At 43.6% G+C, this 19,415-nt stretch overlaps 1 protein-coding gene across 38 annotated transcripts in view; it reads left to right on the top strand.

The window, feature by feature from the left end:
* The window catches only part of nrxn3a (neurexin 3a), a 2,002,176-nt gene that overhangs the window by 807,703 nt on the left and 1,175,058 nt on the right, over window positions 1-19,415 (top strand). For 27 of the 38 annotated variants that reach the window (XR_006312691.1, XR_006312690.1, XM_043697017.1 and 24 more), the window contains one exon: window positions 3,514-3,540. The exons of the other annotated variants lie outside the window; for them this stretch is intronic. Coding sequence is in view for 25 of the 27 variants with exons in the window: in XM_043697017.1 (XP_043552952.1) it covers window positions 3,514-3,540 (27 nt within the window). In the remaining 2 variants the exon portion in view is untranslated. The remainder of the gene's footprint in view (window positions 1-3,513; window positions 3,541-19,415) is intronic. 38 annotated transcript variants of the gene reach the window in all.

The raw sequence follows: 19,415 nt of genomic DNA, 5'->3' as shown, positions 1-19,415 counted from the left end.
GAGACCCCCAGTCAGACCGCACTGAGACCCCAACCCAGATCGTACTGAGACCCCCGCACAGACCACACTGAAACCCCCGCCCAGACCGCACTGAGACCCTCCCTCCAGACCGCACTGAGACCCCTGCCCAGACCATACTGAGACCCCGCCCAGACTGTACTGAGACCACCACCCAGACTGTACTGAGACACCCACCCAGACCGTACTGAGGCCCCCGCCCAGACTGTACTGAGACCCCCACCCAGACCATACTGTAAAGCTCCTCCAGACTGTACTGAGACCCCCTGCCTAGATCGCACTGTGACCCTATATCCAGACCGTACTGAGACCCCCTGCCCAGACCACACTGAGGTCCCCGCCCAGACCGCACTGAGACCTTCCCTCCAGACTGTACTGAGAACCCGTCCAGACTGTACTGAGACCTCCTCTCCAGAGTAACTAGGTCCTCCCTTCCAGACCACAACGACATTGCCCCTCCAGACCGCACCAAGACCTCCTCTCCATACTACACCGAGACCTCCTCTCTAGACGCACTGGGTCCTTCCCTCCAGACTGCACCAAGACCCCTCCTTCCCCCACCCTTGCGAGACTGTGCCGACCTTGCCTCCAGACTGCGCCGGAACCTCATAGAATGGTAAAGATATACAGCACAGAACCTCATCACCAGACCATGCTGAACTCAGCCTTATATCTTAGAAAGGACACAGCCCCACTTCGGGTCCACCGCAGGCAATGACCTGCACTGAGCATCAGAAACTGCAGCAGCCAATGTCCCATCTGCCTTCGCTGTAGGCTTACCACAGACCCACCCCAGGCACCAAACTCCACCGCTGTTAGCTCCGGCAACCGTGCGAGGTAGTCCCTAAGCATGTTACTTTATAATACAGGTTGCTGGAGCTTTTAAGGAGAAGAACTTCAGTGTCTACTGGATCTTCGATCAAGGTTCCCATCACCTGCACTGTAGATCAGTGCAGCTTCTGAAGCAGTTAAGGGCTCGTTTAAATAGATGAAAATAATTGCTTAGCTTATTTCATGGGACTGGAGTGGAAATATGTAGCATTGAGTCTCAAAGCGAGTCTAAGGAGTCAAATGTTAGGCCACATCTGATCACATTTTTCACTATAAAATCTCTATTTGGCTCTCTGTAATAAATAATTCTTTCAAAATTCATTTATCCATTCAGCATGGCTACTGAAATTAATTCTGAACCAATTTTTAATTTCCTTTGTAGTTGTCTGTTCGTTTCCATCAGGCACATGATTGTTTGTTTGATCTGACTGAGAATTGGACACACTTTGTGGTCAGGTCAAGGCTCCAAATGTTAAACTTGGAATGATTTACAGAGTGCAGTAATAAATGCCTGTGTCCTTGAGAAGGAGCCCAGGCTTTCAGATTTAGCCAGCCAGACAGTCTTCTGTCAATGCAATGTTAATAATTGTCCTTTTCCTCATCACTGTCACAGCTCCTTGCATTCAGGGTCCATCAGATCCAAAAATTCAGGATCGGGAGGTCTTCGTATTCCAAGAATTTGATTGACGAAACAAGAAATGAAAGATTTCCCTTTGCATATCTCCACCTCTCAAGATCTCAGCCATTGTGAACATTGCTCCCTTTCTCATGTGGTCAGTTCCTGAGCACTTCTGTCTCATCCAGTCACCGAGGTTCCTCAGGTGATCCATCCCAGGCAAGTGATCAGAAACAATCACCCTGAACAAGTGTGCTCTGTCCCTTCCCATCCTCTACATTTCTGTTGTGAGCATTGAACTTAACTCTAAGACCTCCCTGTTGACACCCAGTTTGAAATCACTGAATTCAGCATGCAAGATTAAACTTTGCAAAACATGCACTTATGTAAATCACTACCATATTTGTCCATCTACCAACTGAACCACTGGGAATCTTGCAAAAACAGGTACTTAATGGCTGACAGAAAAGTCACAAAGAATAAAAACAGCTTTCCTTTAATCTCATAATTAAATAGGAATCCAAGTATGTGATATCATTTCGCTTGATTGAAGTTGCTGGTATAATAAAGAATGCTTTATTCTCTGAGTTTGGAAATGCTAACACCATAATTGCTTTAAAATCCGACAAATCTGATGGAGTTCCATAATCACCAGTGATATCCAACTTCTGCTCAGGTACCTGCACCTCATAGCACCTGGGAGCCCATCATAACTCCCTGCACACACACGGAACATTTTGAGTTAAGGAACAGCGCTCCTTTATCATTGTTGTTGAACAGTTGGGTTTCAGATAGGGGCATACAATGATGAAGGAAAGTTACGTAGCCCCCACTCCCAAAAGGTATCACGGCCTCTGTATGGTGATTGTGCCGAATGGTCCGCGGCTGTTTGCACCCACTTTTCTGTTGCGGTTGACGACACATGACAAACCTGGCCACATGAAACCGAACCCAGATTGTTGATGTAGCTTTCCTCCTTGTTGTTTCTCAAGGATTTCTCAGCAGAGTCCAAATTTTGGGAGCTGGAAGTGAGATAGACTTAATACATATTATTGAAATTCATAATGCTTCATGAAAATCAATAATGACGCTTAACCAAGTTTGCAAAACAAAAATACCTGTCCGTCGAAAACAACAAAAGTGAGGGAAGTACAGGTTCAACAACTTTAATTGGATTAAGAAATGCTTCAAAATTGAGTGTAAGGAATGACAAAGATCATTCTCTTACGAAAATAAAAGTGGTGGTAATCCATTTGATAATCAATGAAAGCATCTCACCTGTATCAATACTTCTGCTGGACATAACAATCTGAAACAACAATCTACTGCTCTTAACTTCTGACTTTGATCTGCAAGTAAGATTGGCATAATTCTCATATTTGCTTTCTCGTGTACTTAACACTTTCAACACAACAAAGTCCTTGAGAAACCGGCTAGACCTTTCAAAGATTACTGGCCCTGCCAGAACACTGCTCACCCATCTTCTTGCTAAATGCTCTCTTCGACAGCTTCCTTAGTCCGTATTTGGCAGGCTAGTTGGTCATGAGTTTGTGAAATGGTTGAGCCAGTCACCTTTGATACTGACAATTGAAACGATCTCCACGAAATCTCGGTTTGGATGTTCATTTGGTTAGCTGTTTGCAAGTGGCCATTTTATAGCTAGAGGTGGTGGGGGGAAGCTGAAGGGGTGTGTGGGTGGGCGGGAGGGGGGTGCAGGTGAAGAGCGTGCAAACAAATGTTGAAAAAACGTTGTTCATTTTTTTTCCCTGGAGAGACATAAGCTTCTGCTACTGCAGTGGGGCTAGAAAATAAGTATAGCATCATGTGCAAAATTGCAGTGAGAATTCTGTTGTATGGAGGGTACAAATCTATGTTTGAGTCTCATTGTATGAAGATCGTTGATGTCTATGTCATATGAAGGGTGAAGTAAAATGGCCACCTCCTTGCGTGTGTCTGTCCCCGGAAGGGTGGACTTATTGTTATTGGATGTCTGCAGCTGTTACCTTGAAGGATACGATTTCATCTTTCATTTATTCTTCCCCGTCTAGACTGTATCAGGATTAACTGTAACTCCAGTAAGTCATTGTTCAAGTTTCATTTTGTTTCTTAATGCTTTTATCATGTTTAAAAGAATTGCTTAATATGTCTGTTGTTGTGTCCTTAGATACACTGGGGAAAAGACTGCAGAGGTTAACTTTCTGAATATGCCAAAGATCTGAGTTACAATAACCCCGCAGTCAAATATCATTAACAAAAACCAGTAAAATGTGCAAAGTTCTAATCTCCTTTGTCTGTTCAACTCTTCCATACAGAAAAGTTATTGGATACCAAACCGATGGATCTCGATTTTGAAATTCTGTTATGTGGTGCTAATCACACCACTAGTAAGCTGTGTCACTGAAAATTCACTGTGTTCTTCATCAGATGAAAGTTTAATGGCATTTGACTGTGCTGTAGTAATTATCTGCATGCCTTAAATGGCTGAATGGGTAACAAAATGCTGAAGGTTTCTGCAGTCACAAAACAAATAAATAGGTATAGCCCTTTCACGAGCAATGTAAAAGCAGTAAATCAAAGGATTAGAGAAAATTTATGATAATCTTACCTGTATCTGGGCCATTGAGGGTGACTGAATGTTCATTGCTGGAAAAGGTTCTACTCGATTTTCCATCAAACCACGTATAACACAATCTGCAACATCTTAAAAAGGTTACTCATGGGACCTGAGTGTTACTGGTAAGGTTAACATCGCTCGCCCATCCCTAATTGGTATTGAGGAGATAACGATGAGCTGTCGATTTGTACTGTTGCAATCCAGCTGCACCTACAGTGCTGTTAGGGAGGGATTTTGACTTAGCGACAGTGGAAGAGTGATGACATAGTTCCAATTTAGGGAGATGGGTGGGGTTTGGAAAGGAAACTGTAGTGTCGATGTTCTTGTGCATCCACTAGCTTTGGCTCTTGTGGTGGTAGAAGCTTTGAAGGTAGAAATGGTGGAAGGTGTTTTTGTAGGAGACTCAGCAAGTAAAACAGTCTCATTGGGATTCCTGCCTGGAAATTGCAAGTGACCCAGAATCCACGTATCTTCAAGGTGTGAGTAGTCCATTTCATTTCCATTCCATGACTGCATTCAAATATATATATTTTTATCCTCTACTTTATGGCTGGTACACATACCAGTTATTTTCCAAACAAATGGCTTTATATAGATCTGAAAGTCTATATGCATTTTACGCAACAAATAGTTAAATCTGCACAACCAGTATTCTCCCACAGCAAGAAATCTAACCTGGGAAAGGACTCTATTATTTTTGTTTTTATGCGGCCAGCATATTCAGTTGCTTTCTCATTCTGATCACCAGGTCTGAGATTTGGTTTTTAGTGTTTTGTATCCTGTTGATGCTACTTTGATTTTTTTGAGGGTGACCTTTTGGTTTGATTTTCAGGGGTTGCTTATGGATTTTATGGGGTTGCTATCTCATTTTTGCAAACTTATTGATGAGGTGATACCATCCTGTAATGTCAAGAGCTTTTTATTTGGGTTGACATATCAGGTACTTGGACTGACAGCAGAATTGGAGAGTCAGAAATGTGCATCATTATTCTCAACAATTACCAACCCTCCATTGGACATAAAGCACAGCACACAAGGGAAGCATGAATTCTTAAGAATACAGCAGAAAAAAAAGAGCAAACAAGGTATTTTTGAAGCAACTGACACAATCTTCTATCACATAAAAGCATTACTCAAAATGCAACTTCCGCAGATTAAGCAGGAAATGAGTTGGAAGGGCTGAATAGCCTCTTCCTACTCTTACTTTCTATGTTGAGGTCACAGCTTATTTGTTCCTTAGAGACTCTTTTTCTTTTAATTTGATTTATTATTGTCACAGGTACATAAAAATTTGAGAGGTTCATTCAGCAGTCTAATAACGGCGGGAAGAAGCTGTTCTTGAACCTGTTGATGAGTGTGTTTAAGATTTTGTATCTTCTGCCTCTAGGAAGAGGTTGAAAGAGATTATAACCAGGATGGAAGGGGTCTTTGATGATGTTGGCTGCCTTGCCAAGGTAATGAGAAGTGTAGATGGAGTCATGGATGGATGATTGGCTTGCATGATGGAACGGGCTGTGTTCACAACTTTCTCTTCCCCAATCCTCCCCCCCCCCCCACCCACAACCCAACCTGGCCCTAGCTCTGCCAGAGGCCCAACCACCCATAGGCAGCTTTGGTCTTGGAATATGACTCAAACCTGTGGGCAACATCCAGCCTGTGAGCAGATTTCTCACCTATTCTGTCACTCTGTTTTCGGAGGTTGTCCTCATGATTAACTTTCCATGGACATCTCGGGGCCTTTCAGGTACAAATTCACACACTGCATATTTTGAGAGCTGCCTTGTGTGTGCAACAATATGCGCTGGATTTTCCCTCCTGAGGCAGCTCGCTCGAGTCAGGAAATTTCCTCGCAACACCGGATTCAAATGAGCCTGCTGAAATTGAGATCCCCTCACGTGAGGGTTCACGTCCTGCTCTTTTCCCCTTTATGACCAGAAATGGGATTGGTTGTAGTTTTCACGTCCAGGTCCGGTCTATCATTTTTAAAGGTCTAAGAAATCTCCACGACTTGGAGAATATTTACCACAAATGTTCCATTCCTCAAAACCATTCTGGAAAAGTTTAAGTCAGACAAAACTATTATTTATTGTTTTGTCATTTGGTAACACAGAAACATACAAAATGGGAAGATAAAAAACATTTGGATAAGTACAGGAATAGGAAAGGTTAGAAGGCATGAGCTGAGTTTGGGATTATGTACGGCATGGACTGGTTAGGCCGAAGGGTCTGTTTCTGTGCTGTATGACTCTGTAAGAGGTTATAATCGCTTAAGACTGGTAACTTGGTACACTTAACACTTGGCAAACATAGAAACATGGGTGGATATTCTCAATGTGAGCAGCTTTAACAACACTCAGGAAGCTTGACACCATTCAAGACAAAGCAGCCCCCTTTGATTGACCTCACATCCACAAACATCCACTCCCTCCACCAACAATGCTCAGTGATAGCAGTGTGTACTATCTATAAGATGCACTGCAGAAATTCACTAAAGATCCTTAGGCAGCACCTTCCAAATGCATGACCATTTTCGTTTAAAGGACAAGGGCAGCAGATACATAGGAAAACTATCATCCTGAAGTTTCCCTCCAAGCCATTCACCATCCTGACTTGCAAATGTGTCCCCATTCTTTCACTGTCACTGGGTCAAAAATCCTGGAATTCACTCCCTAACAGCATTATGAGTCTACCTACTGCAGCAATTCAAGAAGGCAACTCAGTACCAACTTCTCATGGGCAGCTAGGGACAGGCAATAAAGTGCTGGCCTGCCAACAATATCGTGTCCCACTCGTGAATAAAAAAAGTGCATAAAAAACACTGGCTGATCATTCAACTCAGTCCCCTGCTCTTACTTTCTCCTCATACCGTACAATCCCTTTAGCCCTAAGAACTATATTGAACTCCTTCTTGAAGCATTCAATGTTTTGGCCTCAGCTGCTTTCTTCAGACCAATACTTGAACGTTGCTGAAAGAAGACTCATTTTATCAAAGGCCTTTGCCCTGCTCTCATCAGGGCAATTTGCAAAAAGTACCAAAACGTAAAGGTAAATCAGGATGTATGTCGGTATATGAGGAAAATGCCTCTTGGACATCCTAAAACAAATGAATTACCATCATTGGTGGCTTCTGTGCCTTGGGCCAACGTTGTTTTCCTCAAAAAACTTTCCCACGATAAAATGCTTTTAAACGCTTATTCTGTTGAACCTGATCAAGTGGTTCCTCCCCAAAATGTCAAAGGGGATTTGAACTGATGATCCCTTCATCCAAAGTTATTCAGTAAAATCACTGCAGTAGGTGAGAGTTAAACAAGGCAAAGAAAGCAATTAAAACCTTGATGCTTATTATTCAGATGAACTGTTTTCTTTGTGAGAGGCACCTTAAATGCTCCAGTTTCCCTTAGGCAATGCTATTTGTAGGCACATGTGAAAAAGTAAGACACTTTGTTTCTCTGCAACTACTGAAACATTCTGCAAATTAGAATTTTACTGTGTACAGAGCCAATTTCATTCCCCTGTCAGCCTTTGTAGCAACATTCTTTCAGAGGGGTTTCAGAGCATGACACTGTCGCAAGAACCTTTGTTTTAATTTTCAGGGAAAAAAAGCATTATTTATCAGCAAATTCCCAATTTTCAGGTTGACTGTAATTTAAGACGTATTTGATTTTGGATGAGGTGTCTTTGTAGAAATCATAGCAGCAGCAGCCATACAAGAATGTACAACAATGGAGTATAACCCGCAAACAGTCAGGGGTTTCAGCGGGAGCCAAGCAGAGCAAAGAATCATGAGATAAATGGGTAAAGTTTAGAAAAAAGACATTAAGTAAACGTACAGAAGTGTTCTTGTTTTGCAGTGGTACTGTCCCTATCTCTGGGCCAGGAGGCCCAGCTTCAAGTTCTCCCAGCTCCAGAGATATGTAATTATGGACCTGAGCAAGTCGGAGCAAATTACTGCAATCTGTACTGAAAACAATAAATGCTGGAGGTCACAACGGTTCAGGCAGCATCTGTGGAAAGACAGCCAGCTAACATTTCGAGTGTAGATGACTGTTCATTGGAGCTTCAACGTGCTGTGATGAAGAGTCATCTAGACTTGAAACATTAGCTCGCTGTCTCTCCATGGATGCTGCCTGACCTGCTGTGATCTCCAGCATTTGTTGTCTTCAGTAAATATTCCTACACAGGTTGATTAGAAAATATATAAGACCAACAGAATATCAAAACAATTACAGGGTTGTTCCTCGTCGCATCTTATTTGCTCGACAATTAATCCAGAAAGCCAGTATAATATTATGGGGATTTAAATCCTGTCACGGCACATGGTGGAATTTGAATTAAATTTTTAAAAATCTGGAATTTAGGATCGACTGATGACCATGAAACCATTGTCAATTGTCGGAAAAACCCATCTAATTCACTGATGTTCTTTCGGGAGGGAAATCTGCCATCCTTACCTGATCTGGCCTCCATATGACTCCAGAGCCATAGCAATGTGGTTGACTCTCAGCTGCCCTCTGAATGGCCTAGCAAGCCACTCAATTGTATCAATCGCTCGGAAGTCACAACAAAGAAATGAGACTGGATGGACCATGAAACCATTGTCAATTGTCGGAAAAACCCATCTAATTCACTGATGTTCTTTCGGGAGGGAAATCTGCCATCCTTACCTGATCTGGCCTCCATGTGACTCCAGAGCCATAGCAATGTGGTTGACTCTCAGCTGCCCTCTGAATGGCCTAGCAAGCTACTCAATTGTATCAATCGTTCGGAAGTCACAACAAAGAAATGAGACTGGATGGACCACCTAGCATTGACCTCGGAACCGAAAATGACCATGGCAAAAACACAAACAGCCCTTTTGACTATGCAGAGTCCTCCCTACTAACACCTGGGGGCTAGTCCCAAAATTGGGAGTGTTGTCTCACAGACTAGTCAAGCAACAGCCCAGCATAGTCATTCTTACAGAATCATACCTTACAGATAACACCCCAGACACCACCATTACCATCCCTGGATATGTCCTGTCCCACCGGCAGAATAGACCCAGCAGAGGTGGTGGCACAGTGGGATACAGTTGGAGGGAGTTGCCCTGGCAGGCCTTGACATCGAGTCTGGACCCAGTGAAGTTTTATGGCTTCAGGTTAAACATGGGCAAGGAAACCTCTTACTGATTACCACGTACCATCCTCCTTCGGCCGATGAATCAGTGCTCCTCAATGTTGAACAACACTTAGAGGAAACACTGAGGCTGGCAAGGGTGCAAAACGTACTCTGGGTGGGGGATTTCACTGTCCACCATCAAGGGTGGCTTGGCAGCAGCATTACTGTTCGAGCTGGTTGGGTCCTAAAGGATATAACTGCCAGACTGGGTCTGGGGCAGATGGTGAGGGAACCAGTAAAAGGTAAAAACATACTCGACCTCATCCTTACCAATCTGCTGGCTGCAGAAGCATCTGTCCATGACAATATAGGTAAAAGTGACCACTGCACAGTCCTTGTGGAGACAAAGTCCCACCTTCACATTGAGAATAACCTCCATTGTGCTGTGTGGCAATATCACTGTGCGAAATGGGACAGACTTCAAACTGATCTAGCAGCTCAAGACTGGGCATCCATGAGGTGCTGTGGGCCATCAACAACAGCAGAATTGTACTCCAGAACAATCTGTAACCTCATGGACTGGCATATCCCCACTCAACCATTACCATCAAGCCAGGGGATCAACCCTGGTTCAATGGAGAGTGCAGGAGGGCATGCCAGGAGCACCTAAAAATGAGGTGTTAACCTGGTGAAGGTACCAAACAGGACCACTTGCATGCCAAATGGCTTAAACAGCAAGTGATTAACAGAGCTAAGCGATCCCACAACCAACGGATCACATTGAAGCTCTGCAGTCATTCCACATCCAGTCATGAATGGTGGTGGACAATTAAACAATTCACTGGAGGAGGAGACTCCACGGATATCCCCATCATCAATGATGGAGGAGCTCAGCACATCAGTGCAAAAGATAAAGCTGATACATTCAAAAATATCTTCATTCTGAAGTGCCGAGTGGCTGTTCCATCTTGGGCTCCTCCGGTGGTCCCCAGCATCACAGATACCAGTCTCCAGCCAATTTGATTCGCTCCACGTGATATCAAGAAACGACTGAATGCACTGGTTACTGCAAAGGTAATGGGCCCTGATATCATTCCGGCAGTAGTACTGAAGGCGTGCTCCAGAACATGCTGCTCCCCTAGCCAAGCTCTTCCAGTACAGTTACAGCACTGGCATCTACCCAACAATGTGGACAATTGCCCAGGTATGTCCTGTACACAAACAGCAAGACAAATCCAACCCAACCAATTACAAGGAGAAAGTGAGGTCTGCAGATGCTGGAGATCAGAGATGGAAATGTGTTGCTGGAAAAGCGCAGCAGGTCAGGCAGCATCTAGGGAACAGGAGAATCGACGTTTCGGGCATTAGCCCTTCTTCAGGTTCCTGAAGAAGGGCTAATGCCCGAAACGTCGATTCTCCTGTTCCCTAGATGCTGCCTGACCTGCTGCGCTTTTCCAGCAACACATTTCCAACCAATTACAAGCCAATCAGTGTACTCTCCATCATCAGTGAATTGATGGAAGAGGTCATTAACAGTGCTATCCAGCAGCACCTGCTCAGCGACTATCTGCTCAGTGACGCCCAGGTTGGGCTTCGCCAAGGTCACCCAGATCCTGATCTCATTACAGCCTTGGTTCAAACATGGATGAAAGAGCTGAATTCCAGAGGTGAGGTGAGAGTGACAGCCCTTGACATCAAGGGTGCATTTGACCGAGTGTAGCATCAAGGAGCCCTGGCAAAACTGGAATCAATGGGGATCAGGAGGCAAACACTCCACTGGTTAGAGTCACACCTGGCACAAAGGAAGGTGGTTGTGGATGTGGAGGGTCAGTCATCTCAGCTTCAGGACATCTCTGCAGGAGTCCTTCAGGGTAGTGTCTTAGGCCCAACAATCTTCAGCTGCTTCATCAATGACCTTCCCTCTGTCATAAGGTCAAAAGTCAGGATGTTCACCGATGATTGAACAGTGTTCACCGCCACTCAGAACTCCTCAGATACTGCAGCAGTCTGTGCTCAAATGCAACAAGATCTGGGCAAAATCCAGGCTTCGACCGACAAGTGGCAAGTAACATTCATGCCACATGAATGCCAGACAATGACCATCACCAACAAGAAACACTCTAACCACCACCCTTTGACATTCAACGGTATTACCATCAGTGAATCCCTCAGTGTCAACATCCTTGGGGTTACCATTGACCAGAAACTCAATTAGACTCACCACATAAACACAGTGGCTACAAGAGCAGGTCAGAGACTAGGGATACTGTGGCGAGTAACTCACCTCCTGACACCCCAAAGTCCATCCACCATCTACAAGGCACAAGTCAGGAGTGTGATGGAATACTCTCCACTTGCCTGGATGGGTGCAGCTCTGACAACACTCAAGAAGATTGACACCATCCAGGACAAAGCAACCTGCTTGATTGGCACCACATCTACAAACATTCAATATCTCCACCACTGGCACTCATTAGCCGCAGTGTGTACTATCTACAAGATGCACTGCAGAAATTCATCAAAGATTCTTAGACAGCGCCTGTCCATCTAGAAGGACAAGGGCAACAGATTCTTGGGAACACCACCACCTGCAAGTTCACCTCCAAGCCACTCACCACTCTGACTTGGAAATATACCGCCATTCCTTCACAGTCGTTGGGTCAAAATCCTGGAATTCCCTCCCCAGTGGCATTGTGGGTCAACCCACAGCAAGTGGACTGCAGCGATTCATGAAGGCAACTCACCACCCTCAAGGGCCCTCAAGGGCAAATAGGGATGGGCTATCAATACTGGGCAGCCAAGTCCCGCAATTGAACAAAAATATACATGTGAAAAAAAGTATTTGTGAAAAATGTATTTTATTCTCTCCTCATTCATCAGCTTTCTTTTATCTCTTTCATTTGCACAAAGTTTGCATAGTCTGGTGTATCTAATTGCAATTCTTCACTCTAATTTTAATTGGGACCGCAGTCAGACTTCACTAGTGAACAAATATTTTAGGTCATATACTGGAAGAGTCACATGTGCACCAACCTAATACAAAAGCAGAAATTGCTGGAGAAATTCTGCCGGTCTGGCATCATCTGTGGAGAGAGAAAAACAGTGTTAAGGTTTCCCGTCCAGTGCCCCTCTTCAGACGGTTCCTGAGGAAGGGTCGCTGGACCTGAAATGCTGACTCTGTTTCTTTCTCCACAGATGCTGCCAGACCTGCTGAGTTTCTCCAGCAATTTCTGGTTTAGTTTCATGATTCTAGCCTCTGCAGTCCTTTGTTTTTTTGCATTAACTCACCCACCGGCACTATGCCCGATTCTGAATGGTTTTCTTATACCCATTCTTTTGGGAACTATTCGAGATTGAGCACTGCACATTCTCCTTTTACCTTTATTCAAACAACAGTTGAGGCCTCAAGTAAACTGATCCCAAAGAAACATATTTTTTGTCAATTATAAATTTCCAAATAGGTACACTTGCTGTTTGGAAGTTCATGATGTGGTTGTGTTGGAGGTGCCACATTGAGTGATTAAGCATAATGGGGAGCTGCTCTAAGGTTAGTTTGGGGTAAATTACTGGGATCTAAGATAAGGAACATTAACTGAACTCCCAATACATTTTCTGTATCACTTCCAAGGATTGATCATAGAATACCTACCGTGTGGAAGCAGGTCATTTGGCCCGTCGAGTCCACACTGGCGCTCCAAAGACCCACATCCACCCCTTATCCTATCCCATTACCCTCTATTCCCCATGGCCAATCCACCTGTCCTGCACATCTTTGGACAGTGGGAAGAAACCGGAGCACCTGGAAGAAACCCACACAGACATGGGGAGAATGTGCAACCTTCACTCAGATAGTCACCTGAGGGTGGAATTGAACCCAGGTTCCTGGTGCTGCGAGGCAGTAGTGCTAACCACTGAGCTACCATGCCGCCCAGAATAATAGCAGTAACATAGATCACTCTCTCAGAAGTCCACCTTTAGAGCCTCAAACAGCCAGTCTAACTCATTCAAAATCCAAATTCACTTTCAAATTCCATTAAACCACTGATTTTGTATTAACACAAATCTATTTCAGACTCTCTTTCCACTTCAACAACTCAGTTATTATAAAAGGAAAACTTGCGATATGTGGCACCTTTCCTGACCTCAGGGTGTCCAGTGAAGTGACTTTGAAGTGTTGTCAGTGTTGTAGGAAATATGACAGCCAATCTGCACAGCAAGATCTCAAAATAAAGCAAGTGGCAGTGTCCACGTGGTCTATTTGTAATATTGATGGGAAGATATCAGGATAACTCCTCTCTACTTGCTCTAAATCTAAGTAATTTCAGTAATTACTGGTATGTCAACCTTAGACCAAGGCTCTGTCCAATTGCTTAACTAGGAGGTGGTACCAAAGTCAGTGCAGCACTCCCTCAGTACTGTTCTGGAGTTTCAACCAAGGTTTTTGCACTCCTTACTCTAGATGTGATTCCAAAATCAACTGACCCAAAGGGCATTAATGCTACCTGCTGATCCACAGCATACACTGTAAGCATAGAGTCAGAGAGATGTACAGCATAGAAACAGACCCTTAAGTTCATCTCATCCATGCTGATCAGATATCCTAGATTAATCTTGTCCCATTTGCCAGCATTTGGCCCAAATCCCCCTAAACCCTTCTTACTCATCAACCCATCCAGATGCCTTTTAAATGTTGTAATTGTGCCAGTCTCCACCACCTCCTCTGGCAGCTCATTCCATACACACACTACCATCTACATAAAAACATTGTCCCTTCGGTCCCTTATAAATCTTTCCCCTCTCACCTTAAACTTATGCCCTTTAGTTTGGACTCCCACACCCCAGGGAAAAGACATAAGTTTTCACCCTATTCATGCTCCTCATGATTTTATAAACTTCTATAACGTCACCCCTCAGCCTCCGATGCTCCGGGGAAAACAGCCCCAGCCTATTCAGCCTCTCCCTATCGCTCAAACATTCCAACCCTGGCAAAATCCTTGTAAATCTTCTCTGAACCCTTTCAAGTTTCACAGCATCTTTTCTATAACAGGGAGACCCGAACTGAATGCAGTATTCCAATAGTAGCCTCACCAATGTCCTGTACAGCCACAACATGACCTTACTAACATATTACAGAATCATTTATGTTAATTCTTTCTCCCAAAAGCAATTTTCAAACCAGAGTTGGTCATATGTTAAAGTACTGCTAAAATATCATGCCCTGTTCAAATGGAACAATTAAATGCTGTTGCCTTAAATCCACATACCACAGTAAAACACCACAGCAGATGTCAGTGACCGATAAGTTTCATAAATAATCCTTTACAAAATAGTGGGGCATGCAATTAACCGAACACACCCTTTACCTTCACATTTATGTAAATCTTTCAAATTCATGATTTAGGTAAATATAGTGACAGGGTATAAGATGCTTTTGACAGACAAAGACTGGAAGCCATACTATTGAACATACATTGCATATTTAAGCTGAGACTTCTTTCCCTGGAGCGTAGGAGACTGAGGGGTAACCTTACGGAGGCCTACAAAATCACGAGAGGCATAGATAATGTAGGTAGCCAACAGCTTTTCCCCATGATAGGGGAGTCTAAAACTAGAGGCCGTAAGTTTAAGGTGAGAGGGGAGAAATATAAAAAGGTCCAGAGAGTCAGTGTTTTCACACAGAGGATGGTGAATGTCTGGAACACGCTGTCACAGGTAGCAATGAAGGCGAGTACAGTTTTGCCATTGAAGAAACATTTAGAGAGGTACATAGATGAGATAGGTGTGGAGGGATATGGACCAAACACAGTCAAAGGGGACTGGACTAATAATGTTGGACTGAAGGGCCTGTTTTCATGCTGTTAAACCTCTATGGCTGCCAACAAACATTCTATCCTCATGTCAGTGCCATGTAATCTGACACCACTGGTGCTGCACTCCAATTATTATTTTAACAGCCGTAACCCCCTATGGTACAAGATTCACCAAGTTAAACAGGAAGCTACAATTTGTGTTGAGTCATGTTCTCTAGTCAGTGTAGAGGGTGCCCAGTTAGCAACACAGCATTTCTGTCCCAATACAGACACTGAGCAAGCAAAATCAAATAGGTTGTTAATCTGCTTGTAATCTGAACCATTCTTACTGTCTCCAATATGTGGTAATTGACAATTTGGATTGTCTCCTACATTATGCATCCCTGTTATAGGAAGTCATGATTTGGAGGTGCCGGTGATAGACTAGGGTGTACAAAGTTGAATATCACACAACATCAGGTTATGGTCCAACAGGTTTATTTGGAAGCACTAGCTTTCAGAGCGCTGCTCCTTCACAACCACCTGATGAAGGAGCAGTGCTCTGAAAGCAAGTGCTTCCAAATAAACCCATTGGACTATAACCTGCTATTGTATGATTTTTAACTTTGTTATAGGAAGGATATCATTAAGCTGGAGAGGATTCAGAAGAGATTTACCAGGACATTGCTGGGAATGAAGGGCTTGAGTTATAAGGAGATGCTGGATAGGCTGGCACTTTTTTTATCTGGACTGTAAGAAGTTGAGGGGTGATCTTAAAGAGGTTTATAAAATCATGAGAGATATAGATAAGGTGAATGGCAGGTGTCTTTTACCTAGGGTGAGAGATTTCAAGAGTAAGGGGCATAGGTTTAAAGTGAGAGGAAGAAGATTTAAAACAGAAATGAAGGGCAATGTTTTTACACAGCTTCCAAAGCTACTCCATCCAAATAAACCTGTTGGACTATAACCTGGTGTTGTGTGATTTTTAACATTGAAAAGGCATTCAGTTAAGTACATGAATAGGAAGGGTTTGGAGGGATATGGGTCAAGTTCAGGCAGGAGGGGCTAGTTTAGCTTGGAATTATGGTTGGCATGGACTGGTTGGACCAAAGGGTCTGTTTCTGTGCTGTATGACTGTATACCTGTTTGAATGAGGGGACACACTTAAGATAGAGATTTTGTCTCTCAGTAAGTGACTAGTGTTTAGAAATTTCTCCCCAAGTTAGCATTGAAGGTTGGGTCATAGAATATTATTGAAGGCTAAATTAGACGGATTTTTAATCGGTAAGAGAGTTATGGGAAAAAAAAACAGAATTTGCTGGAAAAACTCAGTCGGTCCTGCAGCATCTGTGGAGAGAAAGCAGACTTAACGTTTCTTCAGATGAAGGGACCCAAACCGTTAACACTGCTATCTGTCCGAAGTCACTGCCAGACCTGCTGAGTTCCTCCAGGAATTTCTGTATTTTTTCTGATTTCCAGCATCCGCAATTATTTGTTTTTTAGTTGCACAGTTATGGGGCTGGGTAGGGGAAAAGGCAGGAAAGTGAAGGGAAGGCCACAACCAGATCAGCCATGATCTCACTGAATGGCACAGCAGGTGTGAAGGGCCGAATGGCTTCCTCCTTCTCCTTTCTTCTTATGTTTTCAATCACTTGTTCGGAGGCTCAGAGGTTTTCAAAGACTGCCCATTCTTCACCTGCCAGATGCCACTCCGTTTGGATAGGGTTCAGGGAGACCAACTGCATTGAAGAGGTGCATTAAAAAACTTGGGCCTGAAACTGAATGCCTTTTTGTTTTGCCCTCACACCTACCTGGAAGCCTTTCTGAGTTAAAGTCCAATCATATAGCTCCCTACAACCATAGACAGAGCAGTCATGAAACAGACACACGGGGACAAGACAGCCACATCTTTGTTAGGCCGTGTCCACTATTTTATAGGGTTCCTCCCTGAAAGAATGCCACAGGGGCTGAAATACCATCACCAAGTCACCCTTTACTACACATGCACAGTACATGGACTCTGACCAACTATAATGTTGGACTGAAGGGCGTGTTTTCATCTCAGGAGAATCCCTGAGATTCCTGTTTATATCTCGGTGAAAGTGGGTACTGCAGATGCTGGAGATTAGAGTCAAGATTAGAGTAGTGCTGGAAGTGCACAGCAGGTCAGGCAGCAGCTAAGGAGCAGGAAAATTGATACTTCGGACAAAATCCCTTCAACGTTGATTTTCCTGCTCCTCGGATGCTGCCTGATCTCCTGTTTATCTCTGTTAGCCAGAGCTCCTTAATTGGAGCTGTTGGGACAATCAGGGAACTCATACTCTGTGAGATTCACCTGGGCATCCTTGTTCCAATCACTGCACTCCCCTTCTGCTTCCCTTTCTTTAGCCCCGTCAGGACATTTATTCCGAATGGTTACCCACTTAAGCTTTTTGAAACGGTGAGGATACAAGAAGGAACGACAGCAGAGCAAGCTGTAGCTTAAAATGAATGAAATCTTGCCAGTTTATCTGCTGAAAAAAAACCATGACCTCCTATAAAATTCAAAATTCCCAGATTCTAGGATCACTCAACCCTTGTTAACTTGCCTTTGGGTGTTTTTTGATAAATTTTTATCTGAAATAGCATGAGGGAATGGGATATTTTATCTTGAGGCTTCGGGGCTGGAATGTGTCCCTATAATCTAAGCAGACTTGTTTCAATTAAGCTTTCTACTGGCCCTGTGAGGATTCATTTCATGTTCAGCACACAATGAATTAAATTCTCATACAATATGAATGAAATAAGTGCTAATATGGATTATTCCCATGTTGCACTTGCATCACATCTAACACCATTTAAGGAATGCACAAAGAGTGAGCCTCAGATTTTTGTTTAAAGCAGTCGAAGTGCTGGCTGGGGATAAAAGATGCCATGTGTTGGATTAATTAGGCCTAAGGCAGAGAATTCCACTCCCCGAGTGAATAAACCTCTCCTTATGTCAGTGCTAAATGGTCTACTCCGCAACCTTAAATTGCATCCTTTGGGTTTGGATACCTCCTGGTCATCAAAACGTTCTTCCTATATTTGCATTCAGTATTTTGGCCTCAACTGCTTTCTGTGGTAGTGAATTCCACAGGCTCTGGGTGAAGAGATTTCTCCTCACCTCAGTCCTCAGTGGCCTACCCCATATCATTAAACTGTGACCTAAAATTCAGTACTGAATCTCAGGCCTCATTGGGATTGTTGTAACACTCCTCAGGTACTTACTGGTCATGATGAAGTATCTCACCTCAGAGACCAAGATAGAAACAGGAAGAATAGGGGCAGGAGTAGGCCATTCAGCCCATCAAGCCCGCTCCACTGTTCAATATGATCATGGCTGATCATTCATCTCAGTTCCCACTTTCTCCTCATACCCTTTGATTTCTTTCACCCTAAGAACTGTACCTAACTCCTTCTTGAAAACATTCAGTGTTTTTGCCTGAACTTCTTTCTGGAGGCAGAGAATTCCAGAGGCTCACCACCCCTAGAGTGAAGACACTTCTCCCCATTTCACTCCTTAATGGCTTACCCTGTATCTTTAAACTGTTACCCACACCTCCATCTTAATGAAGGGTAACTGGGACAGATGGAGGCCAACCTGTGATGAGGTGAGTAAGGGTGTAGTCTGGTGAGGTTACTGGGAGAGGGAAGGAGTGGGGAGAGTTGTTCATGCGAGTGCATGCAGGAGTGGGTAGGGAGGGAGCAACTGGAAAATAGAAACTGAAGAGAATGGAGGGAGCAGAGCAACTGTGTGACAGAGGGTGGGCTAACCTTAGTGGCATTGGGATTAAAGGGTATAGGGATAAATTGTGCAATAACATGGGTGGGATGAGGATGAGAATCAATCAAAAGGTGCATGAATGAAGTTAATTTTATTCTACAAAGTTAATGCAAAGTTTAACTAACTAGAACCAGATATGTGATATTATTCACAACATGAGTTGTTTATATATACCCTTAAATTCCAGTTCATTGATATATAACAAAGTTAAAATACTTTGGGAATTTTTATGAAGTTTAGCACAATTATTTACTTTCATATTTCTGTTGTGTTTGGGCAAAATTATATAAGCCAATTTATTAAAAGGACATCAAGTGAAACTCCCACAACATAGTAATTTAAAATAAGAAGCAGAAATTTGAAAATGTGTGTTTTACAATAAGCAGATAGGAAAGAAAGTCATCAATGTGGAAGATTGTTTCTTTCACTTTCATTCACCTAAGTAGAAAGAACGTTCAATTCGCTGTCCTTCCTTTCTTCTCTTCTTCTGACCCTGATTCCTCCATCCCTGCTTCCACTCTCCTTTACTCCCTTCCTCCATCTCCCTTCCCCATCTCCCCTCCTCTATCCCCCCTTCTCCTCTCCTTTCCTCCTTTCCTCTATCCCCCTTTCCTTTCTCCCCTTCCTCCATCCCCCTTCCTCCTC

This window comes from Chiloscyllium plagiosum, chromosome 10, assembly GCF_004010195.1.
Source record: "Chiloscyllium plagiosum isolate BGI_BamShark_2017 chromosome 10, ASM401019v2, whole genome shotgun sequence".
Classification (NCBI taxonomy): domain Eukaryota; kingdom Metazoa; phylum Chordata; class Chondrichthyes; order Orectolobiformes; family Hemiscylliidae; genus Chiloscyllium; species Chiloscyllium plagiosum.
Note: the sequence above shows the minus strand (reverse complement) of the source record. Positions and strands in the feature narration are given on the sequence as shown.